This window comes from Ochotona princeps, chromosome 3 (genome assembly GCF_030435755.1).
Source record: "Ochotona princeps isolate mOchPri1 chromosome 3, mOchPri1.hap1, whole genome shotgun sequence".
Taxonomy (NCBI): Eukaryota; Metazoa; Chordata; class Mammalia; order Lagomorpha; family Ochotonidae; genus Ochotona; species Ochotona princeps.
The window spans coordinates 94,305,266-94,330,503 of NC_080834.1; the positions used below are offsets into that span (position 1 = coordinate 94,305,266).

At 46.1% G+C, this 25,238-nt stretch overlaps 1 protein-coding gene across 1 annotated transcript in view; it reads left to right on the forward strand.

The window, feature by feature from the left end:
- The first annotated feature begins 17,385 nt into the window (after window positions 1–17,385).
- The window catches only part of MB21D2 (Mab-21 domain containing 2), a 116,167-nt gene continuing 108,314 nt past the window's right edge, over window positions 17,386–25,238 (forward strand). The window contains exon 1 of the mRNA XM_004577791.2: window positions 17,386–18,264. Coding sequence (XP_004577848.1) covers window positions 18,054–18,264 — 211 coding nt within the window. The 5' untranslated portion in view covers window positions 17,386–18,053. The remainder of the gene's footprint in view (window positions 18,265–25,238) is intronic.

The following is a 25,238-nucleotide window of genomic DNA, read 5'->3' on the forward strand; positions in this document are numbered from 1 at the left end:
CACTGGACCAAAGATCTTTCTCTCTGTCTCTCTTCCTCTCTGTATATCTGACTTTGCAATAAAAATAAGTAAATCTTTTTTTTTTTAAATGGGCCCTGCCAAAATACTACCATGCCCAGTACCTGGGGCCTAGCAGAAACAAGCAAGCATGCACTCCCCTTGCTATACACCACCAGGTAGCTCCTGCCAGTGAAACACAGACAGGATTTTTTTAGGGATGAGGGGAGAAGCTTCAGTGATAGGGGTTTGGAGGGTGTGGGCTTGCTGGGGGGTCTGGAGTTGGCACAGTGGTGGGGTGGGGTGTGTGCGGGGACCTGAGGGCTCATGTCCAGGTGAGGAATGACTTCTGAGGGACTTCCATCAAAAAATGTCCCAATACTTACAGGTAAGCTAGGTGATTGAGACCGAGCAGTATGGAGGAGGAAACTGGAGGACCTTTAAGGGTCAGACCAAAACATCAGCACACATGGGACCTTAGCTGGGCTACTTAACATCAGCCACCACTTAATACCACTCACTAAAGCTAGGACTGGAGATCTACCTAGCAGGGCTAGACCATAGTTCCTGCCAATGAGAGGTGCAACAGTGGACAGGTAATGTTAGGCTGGACCATGACATTAACCAACATGTGGGGGAACTTGGAAAACTTCCCTAGTGGCCATAGCTCCCACTGGTGAGCATGTGATTCATGTCTGAGAGTTGGCCAGGTTAGGCAGGGTAGCTTCACCCAAGGACAAGTGTGCGCAGACCAGGCAAGATGGGCGCAGACCAGGCAATGCCAAGCCAACCTTCACTGACTAGCACATGCAGGCTCCAGACTGGAGTGAAGGTTATTCCAGGCTAGGCTATCACACCTACCAGTTTGTAAGAGTCAGGATTGGGGGAAGACTGGGCAGGACTAAGCTGCAGCACCCAACAGTGAAAGTTGGGACTGGGGATAGGTTGTGTCAGCCAGGCTGCAGCATCCAATGGCAAAGGCTAAGACGAGGGATGGGCTATATTGAACTGAGTCAGAGCAAACACCAGCATGTGCAAGATCAGTGGCTGGGAATGGGTCTGGTTGGGAAGCTAAGGGGATGCCCAAGCTGGGTTGTGGTTCGTACTGGTGAGCATGATGGTCAGAATGGGGATGGCAGTCTGGGATTGACATGGTTGCAGTGTCGCTTGGCATAGATATGGACTGGGTCTGGGACATACCAGACTGGGCTTGACTCCAGCATGCACTGATGGTTGTGAGAGCCAAAGTGGGCATAGAACAGGCTGGGCTAGGTCTTGGCTCCCACTGAACCACGTATCAGGGAGTGGACCAGGTGTGGCTGGGCTGTAACACTCAAAAGGAAGAACCAGAATGGGTGTGGGCTGGTTAGGCAAGGTCACTATTCCTGCCAGGGCAGGAGGTGGACTAAGTCAGCCTGGGCCAAGGACTCACCAGTGTGCGTGAGATCTGTCACTGGGAAGAGACCTGATAGAAGAGATTAGGGAGCTCCTTTGTCAGGACGCAGTCCCTGCAGATGAGTGCAAGAATCAAGGCAAGCAGCAGACCAGTCCAGGCCAGGTTAGATTACCCACCAGCAGCATGTGTGGATCAGGTCTGAGAGCAGGCCAGGCTGAGCCAGTTCATAGCACCCATCGACAGATCTGAGAATCAGAAAGGAGCACAGGCTAGCCTGGGTAAAGTTGCAGCACCAGCCAGTTCACATTGGAGCTGGGACTGGGGGCTGGCTGGGCCAAGTTTGTGACATCTCCCACCAGCGTGAGCTGGAACTGGAGGCAGACCAGACCAGGCCAGGCTACAGCACCTGCCAGCAAATGCCAAGGTGAGATGGGCCATGCCAGACTGGGTCACAGCACCTACCAGCACATGTGAGGGCTGAAGGGTGGAGTAGGTTGGGTTGAGTTACACTTCTGTGCTCAATGATGTGTGCTAGATCTGAATGGGATGTGGTACAAACCAGACCAGTCCACTGCAAATGCTGGCAGGCTCAGGAATCAGGGTGGGGTGCTGACCCAGTGAGGGTTATTTGGTATTACTCTAGCTGGGCTGCACCTCCCAGTGGTGTACATGAGAGCAACACGGGCAGGATTGGTTTAGACTGCAGCACCCCTTGGTTTGTGTGAGCTGGGGCTGGAGATACATGTGACATAGCAATTGCAACTGTCAGTGTGTGTGTAGGCTGATGTGGGTGGCCAAATGAACTTGACCCCACACTGGTGGGCACACATGAGATTTCTTTGAGGGTCCCCCCAACTAAACCACTCCAACAATGGGGAGAGTAGCAGGACCTGTGATCTGACAGTGGAGTGTATGTGCCTGAACATGGCCCCCTCATAAGATGGTACAGTGGACATCATACCCAGATACACATGGAGAATTTCTGAGTCCGTTAGAGCCTGTGGAGGGCATCTGATACCATACCAGAGGAAGGAGGGCAGAACAAATTGGTCAACTACCCCAAAGAAGCTTAACAACAAATTTCTGGGTGAATGGAGACTCTATGGTAGACTTTGTCAGCTGATGGACCTTGGAAGAATTGCTTCATCCTTGGATCTGCAAGATTAACAACATGTCAGAACTATCAAAACCTCTTGAGTAGATCTCTCAGAACATACTCTACATTGGGGACACCGGGATAACATCGGGTGGCCGTTCCCCATCCTTGGGTACTGAGGCAGCTGTGAGGCTGGCTGTGACTTCTCCCCCCTGGCGCAGATATAGGAAGAAGATAATGAAGGTGTGGGAATAGTGGTCTCACCCTACTTTCCCCTAATCCTCGACGCCTACCAACCTAATCAGCGATGTAAACATCATCAAAAATAAAATTTGAAGTATAATAAGATAGCATAATTCTCTTAATCACAGGAAGCTTTCCGAAGACAAAGTGCTTTTCATGAAGCAGGTACAAGGATCTGCCCACACTTTTACAATCAGGAATAATCACCGAAAGTGAAAGAAAAGTGACTGACGTACCAGGAGTCTATTTTGAATGTGTCATTGTAGCACCAGCCACATGTTTATCCAGGAGAGGGCTGTTTGGTAAAAATCTGAAAGAGAAATATAGCAGCCTTTTCAGAAGCCTGTGCCAAGCCGTGGATTGGTGGAGATTATAAATACCTCCACAAAGAGTGAGCACAGGCACAATAATTACTACTGTTCCTATAACACTTTGAAACTCACTGGCACCTACAATTTTATGTGAGGGCAGTAACAGAATGGGGCTGGGGTGGTGTATGACAAGATGAAGTGCCTAAGCATTTGTTAAGAGTGTGATTACCATTTGTTTGACCCAGGTAAGGTCAACTATTGCCTGGGTCGACCTCAGGTGGGAGTTCAATGTGGGTAATGCCCAGTGGGAGACAGTTCATGTGATTCAGGGAGTGCATAACACTACATCTCAGCCACTCCTGTAGTCCCTGCCATTCGTCTAACAGGAAAGGGGGCTGTGGAGAAAGCATACCTACAAGGGAGTCCACAACTTACCTTCTCATGCTATTGTCAAAGACTAGCCATATGCACCCCACCTTCAACCATATACAGACAGCAGGAATGGGAAGTTAATTCTTGGCTGCGCATCCATTCCTTGCAGCAAATGTGTGCTATAGCAGAGCCTTTAGTAGTCATCTATCCATCCTTGTTCCACCTCCTTTTTCAGAACCTACACTGTATGTATGTGGATAAATAAGGAAACTTACCGGTAGATAGTTGAAAAGAGCGGCTGTGACTTACAGCATCAAGTACCTGCTGGCTCTGCCTACAAACCTGAGAGGGCCTCCCTAAGAGGCGGTTGAACTTGAACTGGACAAGTGGGATGCTGGACTCTGTATGGTGTAAACTTTTAATTAGGGAATCTCAACGGAACTTGAGCTGTGGTTATGCATCAAGGTGAAGGAATTCATGATGGGGGAAGGGTTTGGGGTGAAGGGGGGGGAATCCCAGTACCTATGAAATTGTGTCATGTAATGCAATGTAATTAATGAATAAATGAATATTTAAAAAAAAATGAAGGAATAGAAACAAATTTTAAAGGGGCACCCTGCAATTAAAGGAAAAGAGAGGTGCTCTACTTTAGATTACAATTGTGTTACCGTCAAAGCTGGGCAACGTCTTTTGTGTGTGTGTGTGTGTGTGTGTGTGAATCCAGTATTTCCAACAGAGCAAATATTCTGTAGATATTGCACTCAATTCTTGTGGTTAAAAGAGGTTTAGGCGGAACAGACCAGGCTTACCTTCCACTCAAGAGTTGTATGTCCCAGGTCTAGCCAACCACTCAGTGTTGCCAGTCTTATAGAAGTGAGAACAGACCCAAGCTGGGTTATTCCAAATTCCCAAGGATACCTTCCAGAGGCTCGTTATCTGGGGCCATAATCTCTAAAACCTATGTAAGCATGGGGCAGTTAGAAATGGCCTTGTGACTGTGCAGAGGTAGCCCAAGAATGAAGCCACAGAGTTGGTGCATTATGGAAATGCCTGAGCAGCCGCACCCACAGCCCATAGCTTAGACCTTCCGGTTCCATGAACCAATTCACTTTTGTACTTACGATTGTTTGTTTATTTAATTTGATTTGAGTTATTATTGCTAATAAAAACCTAAATTTAAAGAGTTTAACTATAGTACTTGGTTTGTATGCTTCATCCTTTTATCACGCTTCTGTTGTGCTCCAAGACCTTTAATAGGCTCATTAATTGCCTACAGAGCCACATTAAACCTTCTCTGCTTCTCTCTCAAAGCCTTCCGTAGGGACCCACTCTTCCTACACCAAGGACATAAACCTTAGATTGCCCTAACTCTTGCTTCGTGTAGGAACACATGGACTCAATCCAATTCTGTCTTAACCTCTAGAATGTCACATGTACTAGCAGTTCCTGTGGACATTATTGCTGCTTTGAAGGTAGGGATCATATCTTAAAGACAATACTATTCAAGATTACCCTTCTTATCCCTACGTCTTGTGACAGGTCAATTCTCAGCATAGGACAGAACCCATAAAACACTCAGCAAATACTTGTTGAATTCCATTTTCACAGTGATATTTCTTTGGGATGTAGACTTTTAATTTTAAATAGGCTTTGCTTTTTCCTTTAGTAGTAGGAAAACAATATAAGTAGACAACCTGAGAGGAATTTACAGCTTGAAAAAGGTATTGAATTGACCAATGCCAACTTGGAGGCCAGCATGGAAGGTTACCTTTTTCTTTATTTTCAACATTCATGGAGCAATTCAGAAAAGGATTTTCAACAACTGACATAGCAGAAGTCATTCACACACAGATAGCTGTCTAAGAGGTAGTAAGTTCTTCATTATTTCTGGCACATGATGAGAAATAGTACATGTTGAATATTTTCCCTTGGGTTTTTGTTCTGACTCCAGAATTCACCATTTCCTGAAGAAGATGCAACATTAAGATATAGTTATTCTTCACACCTTTATAGCATTTTAATAGTTTTTATTCCAATTCTGTCTTCTCACATTTCCTCCACATTAGCTTTTTAACTAGGCTACAAGAATAATGCCCATTTTACAGAGGTAGAAAACTGAGGTTTAGGAAGAGCAGGGAACCTGAAAGTCATACCAGAGGTGAAGAACAGACCAAAGTTGTCATGCCTTCTAACACAATCATGTCACTTTCTCCCTGTTACCTATGCACTGCCCCAACACATGTACAGTAGGTGACCTTGAAAGTAGCATGCAGCATGGTGGTCAAATTCCAAATTCACAGTCAAGGAGGCAGAAGAGAAAGGTCTGGTTTTCTGCTTGCAGATTTATAGTTTGGGACAAGTTGAAAAGTCATGAGAAGACTTGGTTGGCTCCTGAGAAAATGGGAATGATGTCATTATTTCCCAGGGAGATTGTGAGGACGGATTGACAAGCAATCTGAGCCTGATGAAGACCCAGCAAACACTGGCTGTTAAAGGACAGAGGTACTGCGACTGGGGAGGCAGCCAGAGTGGTTAGTACAGTCATGGGACCTGGAATTCAGATCTCCAGTTAATTATAAAGGCTGCTTTATGTAGTGTAAAAGATCTCTACTATGGGAAATACCCACCTCTACAAAACATCAAGAGGAGAGAGTGAGAGCAAGAAAAAGAACTTGCCCTCAGTGTCCCCCTGCCATCTCCCCCTTCACCCCACCCCATTCCATAGGCAGCCCCCAGAGTTTCTCACTAAAATGTTTGCCTCGGGCAACTGTGTGAGGGACCTGCTCAAAGCAAACTAAGGTCCCCAAGGAGGAGAACTGAAGCATAAGATATCCACAGTGGAGTGGCTGCATGTCCGATAACTCCATGTCATTTGAGATATCCTATTCCCAAATGCATTGCTTAGGCGCTGGTTGTTCTTTCCCCACACAACACCTGCTCCTTCAAAGGAGACTCCTCTATGTGGGTCAGTCCTGGGAAGACACGGGTGTTTCACTGTGGACCGCACTCCCACCCAGCTTTCATAGAATTTTGCGCATCTGAAAGTAATATGTGACCTCCCGTACCGCTCAAGTTGCAACTGCAGGCCTTATCTACCCACCTTGGATTTGCCTCAGGTACTTTTGTGAAACCCTGCTTTCACCTTGACAATAGCCTAGGAGGATGCCCACTTTACTTAAGTAATTCTCTGCTCTGCAGAGGGTTGTGGTCTTATCCTGAGGCTAGAGTAAGACACAGTAAATGAAACCTTGGGAGCAGGTATTGAGGTCCAGTAGGTTCAACCACCCCTCGGGCTACCTGCATCCCATATGGCAGTGCCTCTTGGAGTCCTGGCCAGTGCATGTCAGACAGTTTCACTCTTGATGCATCCTGGGAGACAGCAGATGATGACTCAAGTATTTGGGTCCCCGTCACCCATGTAGGAGACGTTGATGGAACTCTGGGTGACTGGCTTTGGCCTGGCTCAGTCTTGGTGGTTGTAGAAGTTTGGAGAGTAAACCAGTGAATGGGAGCTTTCTCTCTGTATCTCTCCAGGTCTGTTGCTCTGCTTTGTAAGCAGATGAAAATAAACATTGAGGGCCCAGCGCGGTGGCCCAGTGGTTAAAGTCCTCGCTTTGAATGCACCTGGATCCCATATGGGCACCAATTCTAATCCCGGTGGCTCCACTTCCCATCCAGCTCCCAGCCTCTAGCCTGGGAAAGCAGTTGAGGATGGCCCAAAGCTTTGGGACCCTGCACCCACGTGGGAGACCTGGAAGAGGTTCCTGGTTCTTGGCTTTGAATCGGCACAGCACTGGCTGTTGTGGTCACTTGTGGAGTGAATCATCAGATGGAAGATCTTTCTCTCTGTCTCTCTTCCTCTCTGTATATCTGACTTTGTAATAAAAATAAGTAAATCTTTTTTTTATTATTCTTTTTTTTAAAACTTTTTTTATTGTATTTTTGTTGACAGTATTTACATAGTTAATTACGGTAAAAAAAAAAAGAGGTTCAGGGGGTATAGGGAAGTGGGTAATAGTATTGTGTCCATATTGTTTCCATCATGTATCTGAGGTAAACGGGGGTATTGACGGAGAAGCCCCACCCAGTTTCCCACCCACCCTAAGTCCCAGATGTGGGGTATGCTCTGAGATCCTTGTTCAAATGGTTTTAATAGTTCTCCAGTTATGAATCGCTGCCAGTTTCACTCGATGAGGTCGTCCACTGATTAAATCTTAAAAAAAATGAACATCGGAAAATTTAAACTAAACCTTTTTAAAGTTAATTAATTTATTTTTATTGAAAAGGTGGATATAAAGAGAGGAGAGACAGAGAGGAAGCTCTTCCATCTGATGGTTCACTCCCCAAGCAGCCAGAATGGCTGGAGCCTAGCCAATCTGAAGCCAGGAGCCAGGAGCCTCTTCCAGGTCTCCCACAAGGGTGCAGGGTCTCAAAGCTTTGGGCCATCCTCGCCTGCTTTCCCAGGCCACAAGCAGGGAACTGGATGGGAAGTGGAGCCGCCGGGATTAGAACTGGTGCCCATATGGGATCCAGGTGCATTCAAAGCGAGGACTTTAACCGCTATGCTATCACGCCGGGCCAAACAATGGATTTGTAACAACAGATGAACACCCACTCCACAGAAGGTAGATTTTCTTTATCAAAGGTCATTAGTTACTCGGTGTGATTGATGTTTTTCTTCATCAGGATGCTCCACGGGGATGTATAACGCTGCTCTCTCAAGGCACATGTGAGGCAAGCCCCTAGCCACACTCTTACCTAGGTGTGATTGATGTGCTGTGGATGGTTGAATTGAATTCCACCCTTCACAATGTGATGCATTCACTTGGTTTACCTGTTCTGCAGGACAGTTGTGGGGCTTAGCCTTAGAATGAAGGAATACACAATCATTGGCATTTTGATTCTAAGCCTCCAGACAGATTCTCCAACTTCAGAAAATAATAAAAGGGCAGTACCACAAGACAAGTGTTCAGTTATCTAGTGAGAAAGCTAGACTCTGACCCCCTTGAGTGTTCCACATGTCAGCTAATACCCACTCCTTGGTGATGCTCATGTATCTAATACCTTTGATCAACAACCTCATTCTCCCCAGTCTCCCTTTTACTAGCCTCTTCGATAGATTTAATTAAAATAATGCACTTTATGGGGATATGAAACCAGGCACTTGATGATGTCACTTTCTGGTTTGGGTCCCCTCAGCTTCCCTTTGGTGAAGCAGAAAGCAGGAGGGGCAGAGGGGATGAAGAAGTATAATTTATCCAGCATGAAACTAGATAAAGACTGGTCTGGAATCATCTAATTCCTGTAATTATCTTAATATTTTTAAATGTGACATTAACCTCAAAGCCAGGCACATCATTTTGAATACTATGAAACCATCATTTCTTAGAAGCAGCCCAGGGCCAGTTAGCTTATTAGTAGAAAACATGAATTCCTGTGTAGGCAGAAGAGTGACTTGAGTTCAGTACCAGGAATGCGGAGGTGGGTGTGAAGTACATCAACCAAGTCATATCTAATGGCAATTTGCTAAACCAACAGCTATTCCCTGACATGAGGCAAAGGCTTGAGCTATAGGAACAAGATAGCCAGGCAGGACTGTAATAAAAGCAAAGTACAAAGCACAGGGTCAGAATGGATTTTATTTTCTTGTGAACTTGAACTTGTGGCTGCTCTGTGTACTTTCTCTGACTACAGCCAAACAATACCATGACTCACATGTCTGAGTGGTAAAAGTAAAGTTTTAATTTATAATATTTAAAATCCATAAGCACCTTGTTTGGGACATCAGTGCTACTAGATTCATTGAAAATGAGTACCTATTATGATTACTTATGAAGGACTATACTACTGTAATGACATGGGGAAAATCAGTCGGGTGTGGGAATTTGGGGAGGGTATAGGGAAATCCCAGATCCTATGAAATTTACCATAAAATTCAAATTTTTTAAAAAAATTAGTGACCAGTGTTTCTTACACAGTGTTTCTTCCAGAGAATGACATAACATGTTCAAAGATTGAAACAGCAATAGGATGGTATTACCCACTTTCCTGTAGCCCTTGACCCTTTGTACCCTAATCAACTAAGTAAGATTATTAAAAAGAAAAAAAAAAGAAAGAAACAGCAATCGGAAAGGGTTCTCCTTTCTTCAGGATAATGAATAGTCAATAATAGCCAACTTCTGAAAGAATGTCACTGTGAGCAGAACACCCTGAAGGGTTCCTCTGCAGTTCTTGGGGAGTGTTTGCATTTCTGTGTTTTGTCTGCAAATGTGCTAATACCTTTTGATGGGGGAGTAGTAGAACAAGCACAGAGCAATCACTGCTTTGATGAATGCTCTATGTTCCCAGGCACACTGAGCCCCTCGATGTCTATAAGTGTGTCACACATTTTGCTGACTCTGCACTTTGGCTTATGTTATTTCTCCCATTACGAATGTCACCCTCCTGTCTCCCTGCTTTTACCTGTTCTCTGAGGACAAGTCAACTGCCTTTTGTGCTTTTATCTTTTCCTGATTCTTTACCTGTTCTTTCTTCCAAACCCGCAGGCAGCACTTGTTCTTTGCCACTTATGGATGATCAGAGCAGCTGTGTTTTACATTGTGCCTTAAGCAGGGCAGTGTTGTGCACGGTTAATTTCAACAAGCAGGCGTGTGATTGGTACCTAATAAATGTTCATTGCATAGATGATGTGGTGATCAGTTTTGCTGTTAGTGTGACAAGGCTACAATGCCTAGTTACTTAATCAAACACTAATTAGGTAGCACTATGGAAGTATTGTGTAGATCTTGATTAACAAACACAATCATGCAACTTTTAAACAAATATCCTGGACTTATCCAAGACCCCACAAAAGCAGAACACTAAGCTTCGCAGAACAAGACATTCTACAGCATCAGCTTCTGTTTCTAATGTGCTGGTTTGCCCAGTAAATTTCAGATTTGTTTCCCCTATAGGTTTTAGATTTGCTTAGCCTCCTAATGCCACAAACCAATTCCTTGAAATAAATCTCTTTATGTTCATAGATGAGATTGATTCCATTGTCTCCGACAATCCTGATAGAGTTGGAGAGATTAATTTTAGGATAACACATCTTTTGGCAATTACATTAAGTGAATTATTTGAAATGTAAGCTTCAGGAGGATAGGAGTTTCTGTTGGGTTCCCAATGTCTCAAAAAGCATTTGATATGTAAGTGGTTCAAAAAGGATACTGAATTAATAAATAAAAAGACAATCTTTTTGGAAAAATACCATATTAACTATGTTTAAGATATTTTGCTTGATTTTTGGCAATTGTAGCTATTTATAGCTTTGTATCTCAGCAACTGATGGATGGATTAATAATGAGGCATGTCTAGTGTAGATGTGTATGGGAGAAAAATCCAAGTCCTGAACTTCTGGATGCTCCCTGAGGCAAATCGCTTCTCTTCTCCCACTGTGCTACGAAGTCACGGCACTTTGATCTCCCACTCATCTTTAATAATTGATTTTATGCATATAACTATATCCTTAATTTCACATCTATTTTTGTTACTCTGCATACTTGAATATTATTTAGTGCTTGATGATAATTTCTTCATTACTAATCATGCCATCATCAATTACTACCTGAGATTTATGAAGTTGCTCTTGATGAAAAAAAACATTTCAGTTCTGATTTGTAGGACCAGATCTCTCCCATATCGGGGTTGTGAAGAAGTAAGATTCCTTAAGGCTTTGTACCAGAACCATGATTCCTTAAGCCCAAGTGCTTTATAAGCTTGGCTACGAAGTCTTCCATGTGCAATTCACCTTGCACCTAGGCCACAGACCATGAAATCTTGCCTCTGAATTTTAGGGCCAGAAAATTATTTTGTAATTGTTTTTCAGCCTCTTAGAAATACTTCCCTGGGTACTTTCTTTGGGTACCTATTGTTTCCTCTCATCCTGTGGGGAGAACAGCTTCTGGAGTCTGACATAACTGCTGAGTGCTAGCTGGGCCCTAAGAATCCTAAGGCCCAGGACTGAGCTGCTGAGTGAATTTCAGCTGCAGGCTTTACTACATCCCCCACCAACAGAGAATAAGAGGCAATTAAGCAAGATGTGCCAAGGAGGGGGTCTTAATGAACTTATAGACTCTTTTTTTGATTTCAGGCTAATTCTTTTAGAGCAAAGATACTAAAAAAAATCTTAGAACATCCTATTACGGGGTGTTCAAGCTGTGCAAGGATAGACTGGGGGAAAACAAACAAATGAATGTGTTAAGAATTTGTACAGAGCACAAGATTGCTTTGTCTTTTCATGTTAGGTACAGATTCAGACTGTCACGCTCGGTTAACACCTTATTCGGGGCATTTATACATGAAGAAAAGGAGATTCAAAGGCAAGGAGAGATTGTCCTCTAATCATGGCACTAACTAGACTAGACAGAACATTCCTGACTTCCAGTCCACAGCTTCCACCTGAAATATGCACCGTAAATATCCCTGTCTACCTTCCCCAAGCCCCTCAAATTAAGGTAAATCGCCACAAGATGCCCCTGAGGGTAGTTTAAGTAGGCAAGTGTCAAGCAGAAATTAACAGAGTAATGACTTTTTTCCCTCTTTTTCTTCTTCTCCCCCTCACCATTTTCGCCTTTTCCCTTCCCTACTAGAATATGTGGAAGCTCCGAGGAATGTAAGGGTTTTGAGAGTGGGGTTTTGTTTTCTGCCCAGAAAATACAGAGGAGGCAGAATTAGAAGGCAGAATTAGAAGGCATGGTCCATCCAGGAAGTATATTTATGGCTATGTGTGATAATGTTGTCAGAACTGGAGGAAGTCAGCATTTTCCTCAAACGCCCAATGTCCAGGTTTTGCAACGTGGAATTTCAAATGAGCTTTGGATCACAAGTCAACACCCCTGGGCTCGGATCAGGGGCTCCAACTGCTGCTCTCAGGTACTGCGCCAGGCATGGTTGGAAAAGTGGGACGGGGGAATAAGTTTTTCAATAAGCTAGATACAGTGCAGGGTTGAAAGAATCCAATTCTTTTTGTGACAAGGTCTGAAAAATAAAACAGGCATCACAGCGATTTCCTCATCAATTGTGCGACTGCTCAGTAAACAGGCTTCTGTCAGAACAAGTGTGAAAATCAACGGAGCTGAAAGAAGAATTTTTCTATTTCTTTTAAAAGCATACTTATTTGAGAGGGAGGGGGGAGAGAGAGAGAGAGAGAGAGAGAGAGAGAGAGAGAGAGAGAGTGTTTTAGTAGGTCATTCTCCAAATGGCCACAATGACTTGGGCTGTGCTGCAACTCGCCTAGATTAGCGCTGAGGCAGTACCAAGCTCAGAGCAGGAAGCCAGAGTGCAACTGAGCTCTTCTACAGGGGTCACAGCAACCAGTTAGTGAAGCCATCCCCACTGGCTCCCAGAGCCTGCTTTGGTGGGAAGCTAGATTGAGGGGCTGGAGTCAGAAATCAAATCCAGTCATTCCAATCTAGGATACAGGTACTCAACACGTGGACTAAATTTCTCCTCCCAGGAAAATTATCTATCTTTTCCTGAGATTCCTGAATAGAAATTTGGAGTGTGGGATATATGTTATACCTGTGGCACGCTTCTGTAGCACAGGACCCACTACAAAGGGGGAATGAAAGCTTCTCCTGGGATTGCAGAACAGGAAAGCCAGAAACAAGGCATCCAAGGAATGTGTGTGTGTATTTAAAACTAGAAAGAAAAAGAAGGAAACAGATACATTCTTTCATCTTAGGTCTCAGGTGAAAATGCATATAAAATACTTTGTGTTTAGTACAGACTATGGCTCTGTCAGGAGGTATTTCCTTGTAGGAACTGGTTCTCAGTTCTTCCGTTAAGTGAAAACAGATCATAGAGTCAGTAGCTTTCTCAGAGCAAAAAGCCACTTGAAGAGTCAGAGTTTACGTATCTCACCAGTTGAAGGGTTGGCACGGTTCTGAACCACTCTTAAGGACTTACTAGTTCATAAAGCAACATATTCTGGGCCCAGTCGCTGTTATTGTTAGGTCAAGCTTCCATAGCCTCAGCTGCAGCCTTTATTTCTGTAGCTGTGCCCATTTTCCATAGTCCTACCCTCTGTAGCCATGTTAAAGAAAAAAAAACTTAAAAGCAAATTTCTCATTAATTAATTAAGCATAGCAAAAGAAGCCAGACCTCCTCAGTGTTTCCACAGTCTCACATTCCACACCCGGTGCATGGTCCTGTACCCAAGATACACGCAGTGATAGGACATGGGTTGGCGTGGAGGATCCAGGGCTGGGCTCATTGGCAAATTCAAGGCCAACAGGGGATGGCAAGGATTGGTTGTAATGGAGACGTCAGTTTCCTCAGAATAGCTGAGGGGTTTAAGATCTTCATTACAAACAAAACTTGCAGTTATTTACAGTTGCCTGCAGTTGTTTTTCATGTTTGACATGGAGAGGTCAAGTGGAATAGGTTTCTCTTAAAGATAGAACACCTGAAAATTTAGAATTGAAAGCTATTTTAGAATTGAAAGCTTATTGAACAAATGATCTAAGCTTTAGGATCAGATCTTTTTTTATTTAAAATTTTATGTTTATTATTTTTTAAAATTCATTAATTACATTGTATTATGTGACACAGTTTCATAGATACTGGGATTCCCCCCACCCCTCCCCACATCCTCCCCCCATGGTGGATTACTCCACCTTGTTGCATAACCACAGTTCAAGTTCAGTTGAGATTCCCTCTTTGCAAGCATATACTAAACATAGAGTTCAGCATCTTATAGTCCAGTTAAGTTCATTGGCTTCTTAGGGAGACCCTCTCTGGTCTGAAGGCAGAACCAGCAGAGTATCATGGGATCAAATCTTGTGTGGGAAATGCTGGGTGAAGTATACCCAGTCTTTAAAAACTGAGAGTTTACTGGTGGTTTTCTGAATGCTCACTGGTTGCTAGTAATAGAAGCCATGAGACCAGGAGGAAGGACCCTGCATCATGAATCAGAAGATCTGGCTTCACAGCCTGAGCCTGCCATCGTATTCATTCATTTTTTCCATTTATCATTTGTTAAACACTTAAGATCCTTCCAGATCTAGTAATATATATGTGTGCTACACCTGGGATCCAGACAGACACAGTTGCTGCCCCATGTGGAGTCTATGTCCTGATGAAGATGCAGGTGACCTGTGGGAAAGCACAGCAGCCACGATCCAAAGACAAACCAGAGTCCACAGGGAGCAAGGCTTGGGAGTGAGTGGCATGGAGAGGTGCAGGTAACGGTGTTTGATCAGCGAGCTGACGGACCCCAGAAAAATCAGTCTTTCTGAGCCTTTATTCTTCATCTCTAAAGTGAAACTAATAGTAATAGTCCCAACTAACCTGCTGTAGTAGAAGTCGTGAGGAGGTAATGAATGGATTTTTGTGATGAGCGTTTTGTGGAATAGTTGTGCTCTTTGCTTATGTTAATAATCATTACCAGATACTGTTACTTCCAATCTTAGAGTTTTTCTTCTTCCCATATGCCCAGATTTTGCTGCTTCCAGGACAGCAGGAGCAGAGAGCAGCAACTTGGAACAGGAACATTCATGTTGCTGTGGTTTCCTCTTCAAGCAGCCCACCCAGTTCCCGGGAATATTGCGGCACAAAGTTGGGGCACAGCAAGGGACAAGGCTCTCGGAACCATGTGAACCTGACAGAAGGGGCCAGCTTCACTTGGTCCTCATCTGTTGGAACTCAGCAGCCTGAATGAAAAGGGTTAGCCACACTATTATGTGGGCATTGTAAACATTTCAACTTATGCCAGAGACTTGGACACCTGAACAACTTTGTGAACAAGAAGGAAATTTAGTTCTGGGTCCTGACTATCCACAGTGATTAAGTCATTTCCAAATGTCAGTGATTCCTGCTCTATTGAGATTTAGTTTTCAATTGTAATGCATGTATTTTACATAAGGGTCACTCTGTTTTTTCTTGTTTTTCTTCATGATTTTGGTTAAGTATCATGGCTTTTCCCATTGCCCTTTGGTGGACTGGAAGCGCAGTCAGTGTTTACTAAGCTTGAAGTTTCCATGAAGATTAAAAACAGTGCTGTTTCTCCTACTTAAGCAAAGCTTTATTTTTCTGGGCTTCAGTTCTTCCATCTGCAAGATGAAGACAGCGGGTAACATGTGTCTTCAAAGCCCCTTCCACCAGCAACACTCCACGTACCAGGGAAGTTGGCCTTTTTCCTGCCCACATTTTCAAACCATGAGAAACCTGGCCATTTGAAGTTGTTAGTCTTTTGCTGAAAATCCAGATGCCAAAGAAGGTCAAATCTGGTAGCCTGGGCTGCTATTTAAATCTCTGTCAGACCAGAGAATCTTTGTTTAAAATTATATTTTGTTAATCCATCATGTGGATGCGGAGCTTGCTATTTTTAATTCCAGCTCTGCACAGCTCAGTTATTCATGGCTGAGAGTTGGCCACAGAACTTCAGAGCTGCACTGAAAAGCAAGGAGCTCCAGAGAAGCTAGATGAAGGTGTCTTTCACACTCTAAAATAACTCAGAGTGGGGCAGCAAAGGGATGGGAGGCTTCCTGGGCTGCTTTATTGATTGATTTGTGGGTTTTTTTGGCTTCTGGACTTTATTCAGAAACCCAAACAGAATACTCCAGATCAATTTGAATCCTCATCTTCCTCCTCTTTCTCTGTTCTGGGTAATTTGGGAGCAACATCAACTGCCAATTATATGTGTTTACCACCAATCGCACAGACTCTTTCATCCATCCTTTGAAGAGATATCTCAAATATCTTTCGGGAAAAGTTCCCTCAGAAGTTACTGTGATAGTGTCCTGGTCTCAAGCATGTACTCAAAGCACAATCAGTACACGTTGATGTCACAGGGAGCCTTTGCAGTGTGTGGAGGCTTCCAGAAAGGGGAGGTTGCAGCCAGTTAGGAGGAGGTTCACAGAGAAGCTTTCTGGAGAAAGAAAACGTGGACCTGGCCTTGAGTTGGGAAGGAAGTAGAGAGCCATTCCCGTGGGTGCAGGTGGGGGGAGGTCAGAGGTCAGATCTAGGCTTTGCAGTGATCACCTTGGCAATAATGTAGAGCAGCTACAGTAAAGAGAAGAGAGTTGAGTGCACAGCAACAGAAGCTGATAACTAGTCTATGAAGTTGTTACATGACGTCAGTCCTTGCACTAAGTGCCCTAACCTGCCTTCTCCAGTCTGATCTTTCAACAGGTGACACAGGAATTGTTACAATTCCCATTTACCCGGGAGGCATGACAGAACCTGGAATTCCTTTCACGTCTCACCAGATAGTTTCCATTCTTAATCATGAGAACTCACATAAGGAACATGGCCTGATCTAGACCAAGGACTGTGGGATAGAGGAGACAGATGCTGAAGAAATAGTGGGGAGATCACTCTTGCTTCTTAGAGCCCGTGGACCTCCCTCCTAATTGTTCGAGTCATCTATTGCCTAAATGCCAAGATGTCCACATTGAGATCTCATTCCGTCTAAAAGGCCCTGTCTTGGGTTGAACCTACTTTTTCACATAAATGCACACCGAAGCCCAAAACAGGCCGGAAGTGTCTACCTACTCACATCCTGCCATTCCATCTGGCAAAGACTGAGTGTTCTGCTGGTGTTGTTGAAAGGGGTTTTCCCCTGGGCATTGCATGTTCATTGGAACCTAGGGCAAGTCATTCCATTTCCCCTCCCCCTACTCTCATATTTTCGTTTCCCTATCTCTATTGGCGCAAGTTGAACCTCATTAACTCATCGTGTGTTAAACTGAATATGCTGTTATCCAGGAAAATTAATTACCTAGGGCAAAGGTAGAGATACTTTCGCGGTTAATCGGAGGGTTTACAGCGGCAGGGTGGTTACCTTCTCTCAACGCCTCTCCCTCTCTCCTTTTTCTTTCCCCTCTTCTCTCCCTCTCTTTTTAAATAGGCTTAATCCAGCCCTGCTTGGCAAGCCAAACAAAACAGGGCACAGACGTGTGTCCCATTTCTTGAGGCAGGTTCTTTCACTGGAGGTCTTGGAGTTCTTGGGATAGAAGGCTTTCACAGAGATGTTCTGGCTCAGGACACCGCCCTTTACATCAGATGGAGGGTAGAAGGCGCTGGCAAGTCCTGTCCCCAAGGGCGGGGGATGGAGGTGGAGAAAAACGCCCACACCTCGCCTCGCCCTGGTGCAGATCGGCAAGTGGCAGAGGCGCGCAAGACCTCTGTCATTTATTTATTTCTCTCTCCACCGGGTGCGCTGTCCCTTTAAAAGGGGACGCTGGTGCTGGCTCCCTAACACCGGAGCCGGCAGCTTGTTGATTTCAGAGCTGGTGAATTTCACATTGTTTCCACTTCACTTTCCCTGTCCTGGGGGAGGTTCCGCGTGGCTCCACCGTATCTGTCGCCCCTGCCAGGCTGGGCCAGGGGGGAGGACAGGGAGCTGCAGCATCGCGGCGGGCGTGGGGCCGGAGGAAAGGGTTTCGGGGCCACACACGCACCCTCGCTGCAGCCAGGCTCCTCCCGGAGCCCGGCGCCGCCGGAGCGCACCCAGCCGGGGACCGCCCGCCTGGACGCCCGCCCACGGGCCAGGGCCGAAGCTCGGGAGCCCGAGCGGGGAGAGGCCCGGGGGGCGGGGTGCGGGACGGGGGTGGGTGCCGCCGCCGCCGCGGAGCTGCTGCTCGGCGCGTTTTGCATGAAGATGGCGGCTCCCACCGCCAGCAAGGCAGCCTCCCTGAGCTGTAACAACAAGCCTGCGTTCCCGGAGCTGGATTTCAGGTCGGGAGCGCGGGTGGAGGAATTGAACAAACTCATCCAAGAATTCACGAAGCACGATCAGCGGGAATACGACGACCAGAGAGCGCTGGAAATCCACACAGCCAAGGATTTCATCTTTTCCATGCTGGGTAAGGAGCAACAAGGGGGAGGTGTGTGTGTGTTGTCTGTGTGTCTATGTGTGACGGGCAGTGGACCGGAGAGTCCACTGCCCCCTCTCCACTGCCTGCCTTCACGTTTCCTTGCCGGAGCCTGGGGATAGCCGGTCTCTGTGCCGCCTCCTCCCTTCTTCCTCCGCCGCCGGCCGAGCCGCCTTCCCTCTCCTTACAGTACTTTGCGCTGGGCGCCCCTATCCCTTGGGTCCCTGGCCCTTTTTGTTTCTCGGTCGCGTGAGCTGACCGGCAGGTGAGACGTTGGCGGTGAAACGTCTTCCCGCAGGGGAAGCGGCGCGGGCGCAGGTGAGACCCCGAGGCGCCTCTGCGCGCTGGGTGGTGGCTGCCGGAGGCTGGGAGTCGCGCTTCGCTCCACCGCGTCTGGGCTCCGTGACCGAGCGACAAGTTGCTCCGCCCGTCCTGCGGCGCGGTGCTGTCTTGCCGAGCCCCCCGGCGGCCAAACTTATGGGTTGGTCCGGAATAACCGGCCGAAGTAGTCTGCGAGCCCGGAGTTCCCGCAACTTTGCTTTGCAGAGCCACTTCCCGCTGAAGCAATCGGAAGCATTTCCGGTGCTTCTCTGGCTTGTTGCTCAGCCTGGAATTCCAAATTCCCAGCTCGAAAATGACTCGGCGCGGAGCTCTGCCCGTAGAGGAGCGCCGGCCGCCTTTTTGTGCATTGCCCTAGCCCTGGGCGAAGAGAGGTGCCCACTCAGGGTCGGGGGCTGGGAAATGCGCCGCCCGCCATCAGCTTCCCGTCCCCTCACCTACAGGTCCTGGAAGATTGTTGCGGCCGGCCTGGAAGGCCGAGCACCCCCCAGGTGTCAGGTCGCTGGGATTGTTGCTGCCGAGTTGTAGCGTAGAACCATTCCCGAGCGGCTCTCGGTGCTTGCTGTGGCACTGTGGCAGTCCTGCGGTGCGCGGTCCTGCGTTAACACCCGCAGAACTGGGCTCGGCTCCGCTACGCGCGTGCCTCTGTATGCGATCCACAGATGCGTTCTCAGCCACTTGTTCAGGCAGGGGAAATTTTAATTTGCAGAGATCTTAAACTCTTCCTTCCTCAGTCTACTTTTGAGTTTCGGTCGGCTGAATATAGGTGCTGATTCTGGCCTGGGAGACCTTCCTCGCCTAGCCCCAGTGGCCCTATGTCCACCCACAGGTCTCACAAGCTGCTTTTGCGAATTAGATGGGACCTGTTAGAACCCCGGGGCGTCGTGGTGCCCCCCCCCGCCCCTCCCCGCTCCCCTTCACCATGTATCCTAGATTGTGTAAGGAGCTGAAAAGCTCTTTATTGTGATACTTACCTAGGGAACTATTTAGATTATTTCAAGGCTGTTGCTTCTTTTTAAAAAATCTGCTACCTGTGTGTTTCCAAAGGGAAGCTTCAAAATGCTCCCAGAACTTCTGGCTTTAAAATCCAACTCATTGATGGTCTGGAAGGTTGGGAACGTACGCAGAGACCCACCAGGGCAGTTACTTAAGTTGTGTAATCACGGGCTTTTTTTTTGGCATCAACAAGAAAGTCTGTCATTGTGTTATTTCAGCTCCTACAGCAGATCTGGTGCCTCCTGCCTTCTGTCATAGGAGAAAAAGAATGCAGGCCATGAATCGGAAAATGGGAGGATACCGGGTGTGTTAAGTTCAGGTGCGGGGCTCATTAGCAACGTCACTGAATTAGCAGAAGCCTTTGTCCAAATATAAAGAATTATTCCAGGGTGCTTAATGTGTGCCCATGTTTCCTGTCACGGGTGGTGTGGTTGGTGACAGGTGACCGGGATTGCCTCCTAGTCCTCTTTACCCGGCTGGCTTTGCCAGAGAAGCCTTTCTGGCCCCCTGGGGATTCGGTCTTTCCACCTGCTGGAGAGAAAATTCAGGAGAGTGTCATTGAAGTCTGCTGCCCCTCTGGACGCTGGAAGGCAGATGGTGAAATGAGCTTCCTGTGTGTGGTGCTGCATTCATTTGCGAGTTCCTCGCTTTCCTTTAATGAGGTGCTGGCTGTTCCAGACAAGTGAAGGCTTGGCGACAGCCAGGGTCCCCATGTGGCTTGACTTTTTCTAAAGCAGATTTTCACTAGACTCAAGAAAAAAAATCTCTGCACACTTTGTTTCACTTGCTACAGTTGTTGAGTTTTTCATGAATATATGAATGATGTGTCTTAATGACCAACCCCCAGCTTGTTAAGGTGGTGCCTGGGTGGCACCAGGCCCTGATTTGGGGGAGTTATTTTTTGAGAGGGGGAGGAATCCTCTTGCCTTGGTTCTGCCTCTTCCTGGGCTACACCTCAGCTGCTAGAAAACCATAATCCCCTTGGGAAGAATGCAGCGGCCAAGGAAGTTGGTGCCTGCCTGTTAATGACCAAATTGTTAATGCTGCTGCTGGTTTCAGGCAGTTGCAGGTGTCAGGAACCAAGCTGTTCTGTCCGTGTGAAGTTGTTATCTTGGACTGAAGCACCAAGCTCCCCAACCCCTGTTTAAGGGGTCTAGTTTCAATGCAGTGTTATGCAGAAGAGCAAAGCAGTGGCGGACAGACAGTTGTGGTAGTGACCGGTCAGCACCTGGACCGTCCCCTGTACTTCGGAGGCAAGATGCTGCACAGGCTGTGGGTGTGATGGCGACCTGGCCTGATATTCTCTGACAGAGACTCATTCCTCTGCAGGCTGGTGTTAGCTGGAAGCATTGAGACTTGCTCCCTATCCTTCTATACCTTGGTCTTTTAGAAAAATGATTGCTGTTAATATCTAGTTAATATTTGAGAGACCAGATTGTGTGAGAGGCTGGCAATGCATAATAAACATCATTTATCAAAATTCAGGGAAATTGCCAGAGTTCATTAATGATTTAATAATATTTGGTATTTGCATAATGTCTCCGCCAGCTCTTTTGTTATCTTCCTTCCCTGGTGAGGTTGGATGTAGACTGGTGGTGTCTCCATTGAATACATGTGGATTGGCCAGCAGGCGGAGGCTGGAGTAGTCTGGCTAGAGAAAAGTGGTCACTGCACTTGCAACACAAGAGCTTGTTCTTGCGCATGATTACGAAGGTAGCTGTTGTGTAGAGACCACCATCTGGGGAAAGAAACTTCACACTGTCTTTGGGTAGATATTATTGTTTTCCCATTACACAGATGAAGAAGGTACGGAACTTAGCGGAGGGAAGTGGCTGTGGCATTTGGCCTCGTGGTCAGGGTTCCAGTAGGATGCCTACAGCCCTCTTTTGGAGTGCGTGGCTTCCATTCCTGCCTCTCTGCTCCTGGCGCCCCTGGGAGGTAGTAGTGGAGGCTCAGGTTGTTGGGTCTCTGCCCTTCACATTGGGAGTCCTGGCCTCTGCCTGGCTGGTTTGTGGCCTTTTGAGGAGTGATCTGCCTGCCCCGTCCTGGCTTTTCTGGTCATTTTGGGGAGTGATCCAGGGGATTTTTCTCACTATTTCTCTCTCTTTTCTATGGCTATCTCTTAACTAAGAAACAAACAGAGAGTTAGTGGACATAAGAAACAAGTGGTCACTTAACTGGTTAAGGGTGGAGATGCTACTAAGACTCAAGTCAGTCTGATTCCAACTCATGTTCCTCTTTTCCTGCTTGAGTCTGTTAATAATAGAATAGGTACCCCAAAATCCAGAGGAGGGGCTTTGTTTTATAAATGACTTTTTCCTCTTTGAGGATTTTGCTTCTGATTGCAATAAGTATTAGCATTATACAGGCAGCATCCAATGTGATTTCTGGAGCAGTCTGAGCTCAAATATTTCACTCAATAATAAGATCACCTATTTGAATTTTTGATTGAGAAAATCATGGTCATTATAAAACATTCAAATCAAAAATTTCAGTCTCAGCTTTTGGTTGGCTGTGTTGCGTTAGTCTCTTCATCTATTAAACATGAATGGAGTAACGCGTCACTTCAGAATTATTTTGTTTTAATGTGACATCACTCTGGTAACTAAAAAGGAATGGATACATGGTTTTATTATTTATTTGCAGCAATACGCTTTGTTAGAGAGCTCTAGTGAACTTAAACTGGAATTATTTCTGCAGCTTGTCATTACAGAGGACTGTCGAGTACAGTTTGGGGCAGCCTAATGCTCTGGCCATAGAGGCAGGACTAGCTCCAGTACACAGTGTTGAATGTTACGCTTACCCTGTGTCTGACCATGGTGCTAGCTGCTCTGCATAATCCATTGGCTCATGTATCTGATAACTTTGTCAAGATAGTTATCATCCTATCTCTTTGGGAGGGGAAGGAGGGGTGCTACTACATCTTTTATTTATTATTTATTTGCTTATTTGAAAGGCAGAGTTAGAGAGTGAGGAACAAAGAGAAGTCTTCTATCCACTGGCTCACTACCTAGATGGCTGCAACTTCCAGGGTCGGGTCATACTTAAGCCGTAAGGCAGGAACTTCATCTGGGTCTCCCACATGGATAGCAGGGGCCAAGGACTTGGCCATCCTCTGCTGCTTTCCCTAGGCCATTAGTAGAGAGCTGGATTAGAAGCAGAGCAGCCAGGACACAAAACATTGAAACTATGGGCCACCACTGTTGCAGGCGGCCACTCTATGTGCCACACCACCGTGCCGATCCCCTTAGTCCTGCCCCCTGTACAATGTGAAACACAAAGGCTCAAAGAGGTCAAGTGCCAAGATCATACAGAACCCTGGCGTTTCTGACCCAGAAGTTCAGGCTCCTTTTACTGTCAGTTTTCATTGCTCTTTGATTTGGCAGCCAGATGGACCTTCTTCCTGAGTGACTATGACGTTCCATAGCCCCCTGAGTGCGGGTAGTTTCTCTTTATTTGCTATTTGTTATTTCTCCCTCTTTTTTCATGCATTCAACAAATGCTTTCTGAACAATCTGTAGGGTTCTGAGGATAAAATAGTTAGAAGAAACTTCTAAAAGTTTCTAAATACCTTGCCCTCTTCATTCTCTTTTGCCTCGATTTTGGGAGTGCAGTTTGCTGGCCATGCCCTCTGGCCAGGCCAGGGACTGTCCCATGGCCCTTTTGAAGTGCTAAGCTTAGCGTGTGATGCTTCTGAGTGTTTCTGCGTCGGCCATATTGTTAGGCAATGTCTGCCTTTTTGGAGTATATTGCTTTGAAGCCTTACCTTACCAGTGTTCTAGTGTTGTTTTTCTCTTAATGAACTCACCCAGCAATAATTATTATGGGCATTTGTGAGTTCCTGCTCTGTGACAAGTTTCTTAGAGTTGTGATCTTAAACATGTTGTCTGTGTCCAATGGACTGATGATTGCTGACACTTGTTCCCACTCTGAAAATACTGTCAGGAGGTCAGGGGACCGTCCACACATGTATTGTTACCCTGGTTTGAGATTTGCATGGTTCTGTCCGGTTGCTGCCCGCCACCCCTGCCCCAACTCCTGGCCTCCTTGACGATGAGGCCTGCCCTGTGAACAGCCCTGGGTCCTTTTGTGAATCTGTGCTGAGCCTCCTGTGGGATGATGCATTGCTTGTGATTTGGCTGAGCTGCTGCTGTATTCACGGAGATATCAGATTCCCTCTTGTCAAATTGAGAACTTGGCAGTCAAGGTCAGCCCTGTGGATGCTCCTGGGGAGCTTTTGAACAATTTGGAATCCTCGGTCCAGCTTTGGATCTAGTGAATTGGCTCCCTGGAGATCTGTACACTGGCTGTTCAGCTCTTCAGCCTGTCCTGTGTTTGGCCTGAGGCTGTGCGCTCTTGGTCCATCCGGGCGGCGGCTGCTGCACACTATGAACTTCTGAGACCATAGCTGGGCTGTGAAGCTTAAAGAACAGATCTGCTGACTTCTGGAAGGAAATCCTCGAGCCCAGAGGCGGGGAGGAGGCTTTGTGATGGAGGTAAGAGTGTCTGCCCCGAGTCAGAGGCTGAGACAGTGACTGAATCAACTCTATAAATCCTTTAAGGCAAAGAACCATGGAAAATCTTAGGACTGGAAAAATTGGGGGATCATTGCCCTCCCCCTGCACTATTTTTCAGCAAGTAGGTGGCATAGCTGAGACTTCACCAAGGTCAGTGTCGGACACTTGGGAGAGCCTGTGAGACCCTGACTCTAGTTCTTGTCTCTCCAGTCACTCACTTGGTGGCAAGTGGAGTCATGGACTCAGCCTTGCTTTTTGAATATGTGAGTTAGGTTTCAAAAGTCTCTTTCATTTAGCTGAATTCGTTCAAATATGAATTGGAAAGCTTTTGTATGACACAGAAATTCTGGGTTCTGGTGCTACCTCCATTTAGAGCTGTGCGGTGTGCACATGGCCCTGAGTTAAGTCTCCTAACTTCTCTCAGGGCCTCTTTATGCTCATTTTGCAGTGATGTAAAATATAAATAAAAAAGTAAAGTCATTCTCTAATTCTGATGACTTTTAATATCTTGTGTATTTTTTTCTAAACATCCGTGTGTGTACCCATGCTTTTCCTTACAGATTGATGCATGCAATTTTATAACAGGCTCTCACAGGATTTTTGTTCTTTTTGTGAATTTATCAGCATGCTGTCATCTTGCGTATTTCCAAAGAGGAACCGTAGCTTGAAAGCTGTGGAGTGACGCTCACCTAGCTTCTTTCTTTTATTTCCTTTTAAATGAAGGTATTATTCCGGAGCATAGAGCACATTCTGTGATGAAATATTTGTGGGTGATGAGCCTCTTCCTGGAGACTCCTGAGGATTGTGCTGCCTTTATCCCATTAGGTTTTTATGCATGTGATCACATAACGCACTTCATATTTCTCTGTTCCTTTACTTAGACCGTTTTCTCTGTCAGGTCTGCCCAACTTGCTTTGATGGGAACAATTAACATAGAGTCCATGAACTTGATTGGGAAAAAGAATGACTTGTAGTTGTTATACACTGTAGTCTTTCCTCCCATTATAAATATAGGTAACCGGCCACACTGGTAATGGGGGCATCAATGGAAATCACAAGTGTTTTCATATCATAATGTTGTTGAGCTGTTGGCAACAATCATGTGTTGCTTCT